Source organism: Chiroxiphia lanceolata, chromosome 3 (genome assembly GCF_009829145.1).
Source record: "Chiroxiphia lanceolata isolate bChiLan1 chromosome 3, bChiLan1.pri, whole genome shotgun sequence".
Lineage (NCBI taxonomy): Eukaryota > Metazoa > Chordata > Aves > Passeriformes > Pipridae > Chiroxiphia > Chiroxiphia lanceolata.
Window position 1 is genome coordinate 109757625 of NC_045639.1, and position 11578 is coordinate 109769202.

At 41.8% G+C, this 11578-nt stretch overlaps 1 protein-coding gene across 1 annotated transcript in view; it reads left to right on the forward strand.

The window, feature by feature from the left end:
- MFSD2B (major facilitator superfamily domain containing 2B) overlaps window positions 1–9426 on the forward strand; it is a 34676-nt gene extending 25250 nt beyond the window's left edge. The window contains exons 11-14 of the mRNA XM_032682249.1: window positions 2688–2797; window positions 4305–4448; window positions 6286–6462; window positions 7491–9426. Of these exons, the coding sequence (XP_032538140.1) occupies window positions 2688–2797; window positions 4305–4448; window positions 6286–6462; window positions 7491–7548 (489 nt within the window). The 3' untranslated portion in view covers window positions 7549–9426. The remainder of the gene's footprint in view (window positions 1–2687; window positions 2798–4304; window positions 4449–6285; window positions 6463–7490) is intronic.
- Window positions 9427–11578: the final 2152 nt, after the last annotated feature.

The following is an 11578-nucleotide window of genomic DNA, read 5'->3' on the forward strand; positions in this document are numbered from 1 at the left end:
CATTTAAAACATAAACATAATGGATTAGACTCCAGGACTCCCAGAATCACTTATCATGCAGAACTGTAAATAGCAGTGCCTAGGGGAATCACTCTCTGTGAAAGCTCTTCTCATACCCTCAGCTCCCAAGCTGCACGTATAGAGGATTGAAGCACTTAATGTTAAACTAATCCCCCATCATTAAAAAGCCCTGTAGAAAACCCCCTGCTTCTGGGTTCTGCATGTGCTGCTGTGCCCATGGTTCACAGGCGTGGGAGATGGAGCATGTGATGGGTGTAGGACAGCTGGGCCACATGCATTTAATCAGCATTTAAAATAGTGGATTTTCAATCCTGCCAGCTCATTGCTTCAAGATGAAGTTGCAGAAATCTTGTGGTTGTAAGTACTGCCAAGGAAAAAAGTCCTGAGCATCCCAACTTAGTTTGGTTTTGAGGGTAACCTTGGTGACTTGTGCAATGTCATGAGCGTATCTGGCTGTGTGGAGTGGGACTAAACCACCTTCCTGGGTTTAGTTATTGCTGACTACCTGTATGGCCTTAAAGTCATCATTGGAAATGAAGGTGTAAGCAAATTCTTCTGCATTCAAGATTCAAGATGATCTATGAAATGGTATATTTACAATTTAAAATGACCATTGAAGCCCTCCCACCTCCCTTGAAATGCAGTGTGATGGTGTTTCAAGGCATTGTCACTAATAGTAAATTAAACAGTTCCACTGACCTAGAATAGAAACTGGTATTTCATCATCTCTGTTACTAAACTGGCAGCAAAATCTTTGCTCAAGCTGATCAGCAATCTTTCAAGAATTATCAGCATTCATGGATAATGGAAGAGTATCTGACATCATCTACCTGGAGTTAAGCAAAGCATTTGACACTGTCCCTCACAACATCGTTGCCTCTAAACTGGAGAGGCATGGAATTGGTGGATGGACCACTCAGTGAATAAGGAATTGGCTGGATGGTCATATCCAAAGAGTTATGGTCAACAGGTTAATGTCCAAGTGGAGAGCAGTGATGAGTGTCATCCTCAAGGGTCAGTACAGGGACTGGTGCTGTTTAACATCTTTGTCAATGACATGGACAGTGGGATTGAGTGCACCCTCAGCGAGTTTGCTGATGGCACTAAGCTGTGTGGTGCAGTTGACATGCTAGAGGGAAGGGATTCTATCCAGAGGAACTTTGACATGTTTGAGTGGCGGGCACATGCAAACCTCATGAAGTTCAACAAGGCCAAGTGCAAGGTCCTGCTTATGGGTTGGGAAAAACACAAGCACAAATACATATTGAGCAGAGAATGGATTGAGAGCAGCCCTGAGGGGAGAAGAACTTTGGGATGTTGTTGACGAGACACTCAACGTGACCCATCAATGTGCATTTGCAGTCCTGAAAGCCAACTATGGCTCAAAAGCCCACATGCATCAAAAGCAACATGGGCAGCAGATTGAGGGAGGGAATTCTGTTCCTCTGCTCCACTCTTATGAGACTCCACCTGGAGTATTGCATCCAGCTCTGGGGCCCATAATGTATGGAGGACATGGACCTGTTGAAGTGAGTCCAGAGGAGCCCACGAAGATGCTCTCTGCTATAGAGACAGGCTGAGAGAGTTGGGGCTGTTCAGTCTGGAGAAGAGAAGGCTCTGGGGAGACCTTGTAGCACCTTCCAATACCTAAGGAGGCTACAAGAGAGCTGGAGAGGACCTTTTGACAAGTGTGATAGGACAAGGGGAATGGCTTTAAGCTGACTGAGGGTAGATTTAGACTGGTTATTATGAGGAAATTCTTTACTGTGAAGGTGGTGAGGCCCTGGCACAGCTTGCCCAGAGAAGCTGTGGCTGCCCCATCCCTGGAAGTGTTCAAGGCCAGACTGGGGCTTTGAGCAACCTTGTTACGTGGAAGGTGTCTCTGCGCATGGTAGGGGGATTGGAACTAGATCACCTTCAAGGTCCCTTCACAGCTTCCTTGTGAGGGGAAGAGGAGGGGCAAACACTGATCTCTTGTCTGTGGTGACCAGTGACAGGACTCGACGGAATGACCTGAAGTTGTGTCAGGGGAGGTTTAGGTTGGGTATTGGAAAAAGGTTCTCACCCAGAAGGTGGTTGGGCACTGGAACATGCTCCCCAGGGTAGCAGTCACAGCACCAAGCCCGACAGAGTTCAAGAAGCGTTTGGACAATACCCTCAGGCAAATGGGGATGGTCCTGTGCAGGTCTATGAGTTGAACTCAATGATCCTTGTGGGTCCCTTCTAACTGAGCATATTCTGTGATTCTGTGATCCTACCTGGCCACAGTTTGGGAATCAACTCACTCCAGGGCTCTTCACAAAAAGTATTTATATGGCCACATGTCTTTTGGAGAGTATGAATGTTTAGGCATATGATTGTGACCAGGGTCTGTCAGTTGGCCTCATGACTGATAAATAGGCTCTTGGGACTGTTGAATTTGCTAGTGCAGTTATAGCCCTAATACTGCTAAGAGACAGCACTACTGTGACTTGTCCTACTTTTCTCTAATTCTTCTGGATAGACAAGTACACATTTGCTCAGGCCTCTTTGGAAATGCTGAAATGTCAGACATTGCTGTGTATTAACTGTTTTGTAACACAATTTCATATTTTGAAGGGAACAATCTGTACCCCACTGAACAGTGCATACTGTAACTTAGATGTAATGCTTTTCTTCTTCCTCAGTGGATGATTCCTTTTGCAGTCATGCTAGTGACCATTCCAAACTTGATCCTGGCTTACCTCGTGGCTTTCGTCTCTGGTCTGAGCATTGCAGCATCTCTTCTGTTGCCATGGTAGGAGAATTTTACATTTGAAGTGGGGAAGGAATATGTCTCTACACTACATGTATGCACTACTGCATGGAATTTGCCTCTGAAAAAGGCAGAATTTGGCAAGAGTCACTTCCTCCAAGAATCTTTTCTTCTTTTATAATTTGCAATGATGTGACTTTGGCTGCCCTATTGTTAACAGGTTAAATCTACTATAGCTGTATCTGCTCTTTGTACACAAGAGTATGTAGATGAATCAATAATCTAAGTAGCTATATAACTTGTGATAACAGGAATTATGAAGTTTGGTAAATCAATTGATGCTGAGCAATTAAGAATGTAGCAGAGGAAGCATAAGGCAAACTGTGCCTAACCTTTCTTCTTATAAAGATAGTTGCAGAACAAGGGGGAATGGCTTTAAACTGAAAGAGGGCAGGTTTAGATGAAATATTCGAAAGAAATTCTTTACTGTGAGATTGGTGAGGCACTGGCACAGGTTGCCCAGAGAAGCTGTGGATGCCACATCCCTGGGAGTGTTCAAAGCCAGGTTAGATGGAGCTCTGAGCAACCTGGTCTAGTGGATGATGTCTCTGCCTATGGTGAGGGGTTGGAACAAGAGGATCTTCAAGGTCCCTTCCAACCCAAACCATTCTGTGATTCTGTGTATCCCTGCTTGAGCAACCCTCTGTTAGAGATCAAATAACACAAGGTTATGATTAAAAGAAACAAAGAATTCAAGGTCCTTTGCACTTGAGGACCGAAAATATGTGGGGAAAATCTACTCAAACATGAGCATGATGGGGCACTTCCTCTTCAGATTAAATAATTATTTTCAGGTCAATTTGATCAGAAAGCAAGACTGCTGCTGTGAGCATTGTTTTGCATTACTCATTTGTACAATGCCCTGAAAACTCTAAGAGATCATGGAATACATAATTTGAAGTAAGTTGTCAGACTTCATAAACTTTTCTGCACAGTGGGTGAGAAGCCCTGTTTTCCAACAGTAAATCATGACATATATTGGAAATAAAATATCAATTCCCAATTCACTTTTGGGCAGCTTCCATTCTGATTCCCCATTACCAAATCCAGTTTCTTTGAAGTAGAGAGAATAGGGCTCATTGGTTTCTGAAAATGTTGTTAGCTTGTCAGAAGAGTTATTTCACAGTGAAACTATTCAGAGATTCAGAGTCACTTGAAAGCTTAAGAAACATGGGTTTTTTTGTCGTTCTTTTGAACTTTTTGAACTTCTGATTGGAATGACAGTCAGACTAAGAAATTCTGTCACCTCTCAGCAAGTGTTTGATAGTTTTTCAATGGTTTTCTACATTGTAATACGTGGCCATGCTTTACTTATGCAGTTTTTCCCCCTCCTCTCCAGCAGTAGAACTTTTTGAACCGGATTCTTTCATGTGCATGACTGTATCAATCAACCCCTAAAAATGGAAGAGGGCTGTGCTCTATTTCATTAAGTTTGGACTTTAGAAAGAAATTTTGGCTTGAGTTTTTCTTTTATTTTGCTCACTTCTAGGTCAATGCTGCCTGATGTTGTTGATAACTTTCGCCTGCAGAATCCTCATGGAAAAGGACAAGAAACCATTTTCTATTCTTCTTATGTTTTCTTTACCAAGATGTCAGCAGGAATTGGCTTAGGAATTTCTGCAGCAGGACTAGAGTAAGTAACACTGTGTTTCCACTTAATGGATCTACTCTGAAAGCATTCTGAGGGTGCTCCACCTTTACCCTGTGGAGTTAATTGCCTTTTTGCCCTGAGCCTGGAAGTGCCAGCAGCTACAGATGGCTGACCACTAAAGACAGGATTGTTACCATCTAGACTAAACTGCTGAGCATTAAGTTGCCTGCCCTGGCATGTTTTAGTTCAGAAAGACTTGACTTCCCCTCTATATTTTCCTCTTTTCAAATTACTCATGTAAATTTTAGTGGCTTATATGAATAAAGAACTAAACATGAAAGCACAGCAGATGAAGGTCCCACAGATGTGACACAGCTGCTTTGTGCATTCCCTGCTGCACCTGAACTGGACTATCTGTACAAGCTTACAAGTCTTTACGTGGGCTGCAGTGCTTTCAGGGGTGCCAGTGGCCTGTTCGGCATATAAGGATCACCAATTCCTACATGGTTTCAGGGAACTGGACACTGATCAGAGTCAGAAACAGTCTTTCTCACAGCTCTGCCCCTCACCATGTCATTTTGGAAGATGCTTTATGTTCTCCCTCTTTTGTCTTGTCTGTTCTGACTAGACAAGTTGAGAAAGCGGACAGGCATCCCCTGCCCTGCCTTTGTGCATGATCTGGCAGAACTGGCCTGTGCCTGTCCCTGCTACAATAAACACTTAGAAGGGAACTTGTCTGAAATACTATCTAACTCTTGTCTCCAAATTAGGTTTTGGTAACCAGAATGTTTTGCTTCAGGGCCTTCAACTGAAATTGCTAAATTACAGTCAGTGCTTGGCTCAACATTTTGAGCTTAGGAATTTTAACTGCTTATTGCTAAAATGCTCAAACAATTTGCTGTTCCCCAATTAGCCTGTTTTCAGTTGCATTCCAGTTAGCTCCCAGCAATTTGCCAAGGCAGATGTTTGTGGGAGAACACAGAAGACAGAGAGATGCCAAATGAGCTGTCGCTTTTTTAGGTGCATGTTCAGAGGAAAAACTCATTTCACAAATTGGAAATAGGAATTTGAGTATATCAGCAATTGTGGGACTGCATGGAAGCCCTGAATCAATGAAGTATAAGTGTGTACCTAACTCTAAGCACTTGAGTAAATTTGTCTATCTTGAGAAGAGTGCTTAAGTGTGTGTTTAAATTAAAGTTAATTATTGCTGCTGAAATTGGTCAAATTGCTTGCATACTTTTAAAGCAGAGCTTAAATACTTCACTGAATATTAATTAGGAAACACGTAACAGATAATTTCACAGAACCACAGAGTCACAGGGTGGTTCAGGTTGGAAGGGACCACAGTGGGTCATCTGGTCCAGCCTCCCTGCTCAAGCAGGGTCATCCCAGAGCACATGGCACAGGATTGTGTCCAGATGGTTGTGGAATATCTCCAGTGAGGGAGGCTGCGTACCCTCTGTGGGCAATCTGTTCCAGTGCTTGGTCACTCACACAGTGAAAAAGTTCTTCCTCATATTCAGGTGGAACTTCCTGTGCATCAGCGTATATCCTTACATGGGATTCCACTGTTCTTGCTTTAGAAGTATGCAGGTAATTTGGCCAGTTTCAACAGCAATAATTAACTTAAATATGATATAATAATAATAATAATAATAATGAGAAAATACAGAGGTAATATAGTTATCTGAAGCTGAACGCAAAAATGAGTTTTGAACAATAATATTTGAAACATATAGTGGGGAAAAGGAAAAAAAAAAGGTGTAGGAAAAATGGAGAAAAGGCCTTGAAGAGTGTTGGGGGAGAGAAAGAAGGCTTCAGATGAACTGCCTTTTGACTCTGAACATACACACACCACTTATTTCCATTTGTTTAGGTTTACTGGATACAAACCAGGGATATGCAGACAGTCAGATGATGTGATCCTCACCCTGAAAATCCTCATTGGAGCGGTCCCTGGTATCCTCGTCTTTATGGGTTTATTTATACTCTTTTTCTACCCAATCACTGAACAAAGTCGGAAAGAAACAAAGCTTGCACTTGAAGAGTTAAGGTGGGTTTGGACTGGCAGCAAACAGGAGCAACGTCCCTGCAGTAGCTCTCAGTCGTACTGGGCAAAAAATCATTAACTGCCAACATACACCTCTGTATTCCTAAAAACAAAACAAAACAACCTTCTATTAGTAAAATTATTAACAGAATGGTAGCATTACATACTCCAGTATCTCATTTTTGGAGTGTAGTATGACCTGCTTAGAATACCATTTATCAGAAATATCAGCTGCTGTGTTTTACTCTTTCTCTGGGGTGGCTAACAAAGCACTATTGTGATACAGTGTTTCAAGCCATAAATGAGGAATATTCTGTGTGGATTAAATTTCTGGAGAAAATATGAATAGTTAAAATTTACTTGTATATAGAAAAGGAGTGGGATTGTTGACTGCATTCTTGGTGTTTATGGCATATAAGAAACATCCAAACCATTTAGAGGCGTGGGCAGAAAAGACTGTGGGAGAAAAAGAGAGGTCAGCTTTGAGCTATTCTTTGCCTTTTTAGCCTGTCACTCTCCTTTCCTCCCCTTTCCTCCTTTTCCAAAGATAATCTTGTCTAGCTCAAATTTATCCACCTCTGTCAAATGATGCCTCTTTATACTGAGGACATCCCTAAGAACAGTCTATCCTAGCAGATTGATGGATTAAATATCAGAGTTTGCTGTTATTTTTGTCTTGTTTTTACTATACCAAGTTACTGGAATTGGGAACTGATTTCCATGCCAAGGGATCCGTTCCAGGGCCTAAGCATGTGTATCTGGGACCAGTTCACGCCCTAAGGTTTGCAAATATGCCACAGGCCTCTGGTACACCAGCTGCTTTTTTTTCAGTGGCAGCTGCAGACTGGAGGGTACAGGGTAAACAACCCAAAACTGGGACTGATCCCTCTATTTAGGAGCTTCAGTTGCTGTCCCTAACAACCACACCTTGCTGGAGGTTGTCAGCTCTTTGAGATTGCCAAACTGAGTTTGGTTAGTTAGCAGTGAAAGCCAGAAGTGTGTTCATGTGTCATTTGCTTTGCTTTAAACAGGAGGAGCCATCAAAGCACGGAGAACTTGGATGACCACAAAAAGGACACCTCAGTCTGAAAGCTCTGAACACAGTGACTTTCCAAATACGGACTCACATCCTACCAACAAACCCCATGAGAGTTTTCTAGGTCATTTCTCTGCTTACATTTTATCAAAAAGGATAAAGAATGATTCTGACATAATAACAAAATCAAGAGAGGACACCACTGTGCAAATATACACCTAACTCTGTGCGCTGTGCTAAAAAGGACATTACACATGGTCAGGAAAGCAAGCTATTGAAGGCTTGAGGGTTTTTTGTTTGTTTTTCAGTGATTAATGGAAAGCTGTGATCTCGTTGCACAGGAGATTCTATGGATTTGTAGGTCAAGAGGAAAAAAAATGTAAATGTGACCATAGAGTTATAAAATGTCCTGAATTGAAAAGGACTCACAAGGGCCATTGAGTCCAATTCCTGATGCACCACCCAAATATTAACTCACAATATATTTCACCCTTGGAGGCTGGGGTGGATTTTGAGCACAATCTCTACCTGCAACTTGCACACTAATGTGTTTGGGAAGCACTTGGGAATACTGAAGTATATTATAAAAAGTTAGGATTTATTTTGTTTTGAAATTAAGCAAATCACTGATGCAGACATGTTTTGAGGATTTTCTCACAAAGAGTTTTTTCTGAAAGAGACTTTGAGGTAATTTAACTTCATAGCTTTTATATAAAACAGAACCTTACAAGTCGTGTTACTGATGTTTCTTGCTTCTGAAACCTGTAAACTGATTTCTCTCAGAGAATGAGAACATTTTCAAAATCAACATCTGCATTCAGGATTTGCAAAATCAGAAGTCCGTTCCCAAAATTATCATTCCAAAAAATATCATTCAAATGTGTGCAAATTTTGGCCTTTAAATAATCATGGTGTAGGCTCCCTGCCTCACCAAACATGATGGCATAGCTGTTAATCTCAACTTGCACTTGTTTTATAATAATGAGGCTACACCTGCCTTTTAAGTGGTGGTTTTTTTCAGTCAGGGATGTTATCATGCTTTAGATACATTAACTGAAACCTCATTTCTACTGTAGATTCACACTGCTGAACACATTTTGTAGATGAAGACACACCTAACCTCAGGCACCTTCTGGAGCACTTAAGTTGAGATCTGTTCTTTCTGGGCTTCTGTAGTCAGTACAGAGACCTCGAGAGACTGGCTCCAAGCTTAAGCTAAAATGGCTGAACTCTGAAGATGTATCTAAATCTGGAAGGGACAATGAGGAATTTAAGAGTTAAAGGCTTGTACACCTCAAAGAAATTAGCACAAGACAAGACAAGACATGAATTTCAGCTCACTACCTTCACTGTATGACTCTGTGAGAGGGTGCCTTTGTGTTGTACCAGAAGTGCCTTTGGAGGACTGGCTTGCCACTGTTTGGGAGGACTTGGAGGCTGTGGCCACAAGTACTTCACTCAGGGCTGTCTGGGAGGTGACTCACAGTGCTGAGACTGGAAACTGGGAAAGCTTTTACTGAAGGACACTGCAGTAAAATCAGTGCAGCTCCGAGTATCTCCTTAAGTTTAGTACTGAAACTTTGTCAGGCAAGTTTGAAGTCTCAGCCATATGAACTGTCCTAATTCAGCAAAATGCTTGATCATGAGTGAGGTTCTAAGGATATATTTTGAGTGTGTGTGGGTAAGAGTTAACTACATTTAAGATTTCTGTTGAATTGACATCTAAGGCTCTTTGTTCTTGTTTCGTTTTTTTGACAAATCAAGATTTGTATGCCTGGGGCATATATGTTTAAAGCAATAAAAACCATAAGCCTGTTTACAATTTTGAGTCTGATGGAATTTGAAATAGCAGATTTACTGCACTTTGAAGTAAGTTATGTAGGTAAGTTATGAAGCAATATCACATAGCTCCAAAACATCACAGAAAACAGTTTTGGACTTTTGATTTATTCTGTAATATTTGTGTATTTCTGAATAATCAGCTTTAAAAACAAACAGAAGTCTCAGTAAAGGCTGTTAATGTTTTTTAATGGGTTATGTTTTCAGCTGCTATAAATCTGTAGCTACAAGGCAGTGGGTCTGTGTCAGTTTATATAAGCTGAATCCTTAGCCCAGTGATAAAAGAGTTGCAGAACTACTGGCTGGGGTTGAATAGAATTATTTGAATGTGGCTTAAGATATTATTTCTAGATCAGTTGTGCAGTTGCCTCTAAATTGCACAACACCCAGTCTGAATTCAGACTAGGTAAACTCAGTTGATTGTAAACTGTTTTCCTCTTCTCCAGACAGACAATGTGATCTTTATCTCACTGAGATGTACTCAGTCCTCACTTTACATATGGTAGCAGCAATGGGAACTGCTAAAAGAAAAGAGAAAGCTGTAGATAAAATGGAGCAGACTATTTTTATATTTTGAAAATCTCATTATTTTAGTTGATTATCAGAGTTGTACTTTTGTTAAGAAAATGAATGTATTTTTTTAAGTTAAAAGAATGGAAGACTTAAGTGCAGGATAAGATTATTTTTGTACTTTTCTTTTTTTAGGTCTCAGTGTTGGTACTGTAAAATGAATGAGCTTTGTATGTCTCCTTGTCAGTTTTAAATTATGTGTATGCCTTACATATGTTCAGAACATGTGACTGAAAGAAGCAGATTCTTCTGTTGACAATCATTCAGATTAAATGCTAATCTAATGTAAACCTCCTGCCTTCCTGCTGCTTGGCAGTAACAGGACCCAGTTTCAATCCCCAGGGGTTCTCATTCAGGTAATACCCAAATACAGTCATAAGAACATGGGAGGTTGCATTAAACCAGTTGGGTGCCTAATGGACAGCACTTCCCCACCAGCATGCAAGCAATTCCAACGAATGGATTTACACAGAGGAAGGAAAGGGAAAGATAATGGAGTTACATGTCAGTGGGTAGTGTTCCATAAGGCAAACCATGCCCAATTTCTTGTCCTAGCTGACGTATGGTGATGGCAGCCCAAATCTTCCATACTGGGCTGGCTGCTGGCAGTCAGTAGCTGAGCTGGTAACTAGTCATAGACTCATAGGATCATTAAGATTGGAAAACACCTTTAAGATCATCAAGTCCAACTGTCAACCCAGTCTCCTCTTCCAGTTTTATCCCCCTTGTAGTTCTTGCCTAGCAATAATCACAGAATCTCAGAATATGCTGAGTTAGAAGGGACCTACAAGGATCATCGAGTCCAACCATTAGTCCTGCAAAAGACCATCCCCAGGAGTCAGACCATGTGCCTGAGAGCATCATCCAAACGCTTCTTGGACTCTGTCAGCCTTGGTGCTGTGACCACTGCCCTGGGGAGGCTGTTCCAGTGCCCAACTACCCTCTGGCTGAAGAACCTTTTTAATATCCAACCTAAACCTCGCCTGAAACCTTCCAAGGTTACAGCATCTTCCTGAGTGATCAGGTCCCTGCAGGTCACAAGAAACCACACATCTGAGCTGCTGCTCCCGCCAGGCACAGGTTGGGGTGGGGGTTGGTTGCTGTTGGACACTGGCTGTGTCTCCTGCAGACGTGTTCTCCCTCCTGCCTCACTGTGCCTGCAGGTCCCTGAGCTCCCTGACCTGCTTCAGCTTAGCTGGATTAGATCCCTTGTGCTGAGTCCCCCACTTTAATAGGTGGATACCACCTCAGACATCTGTCCCTGTGGAGTTCTTGAAGGTTGGGACCTTCTGTGTCAGGTCATTGGATTTTCAGGGAGGCCTCTGAAGATTTGAATACTAATTCCTTAAGTCACTCCTGTACCTTATAAGAATTGCTGCTCAGTTCAATCCCTGCTGCATCCTCTCATCCCTATTCACCTTCTGCATTCCCAGTAAAGCAGTTGAAGTGGACGATGTTTCAAAGCAAACCCTGCTTTTGGGTTCAGAGTTTGTTTCCAAGTATCACTTGTTCATTTCCGTCTCTACTTGCCTTTCTGGGCTGTAGACAGAAAGCCCAAAATTAAATCAATCTTCTTGAGAGGAAGAATTTCCATGAGGGAAACTCATGTCCTTTCAGACCTGGTATTTTTTGTCCAGATCTGAAGATGAGGAAGAGAGGGTAAGTTAGTTCAAA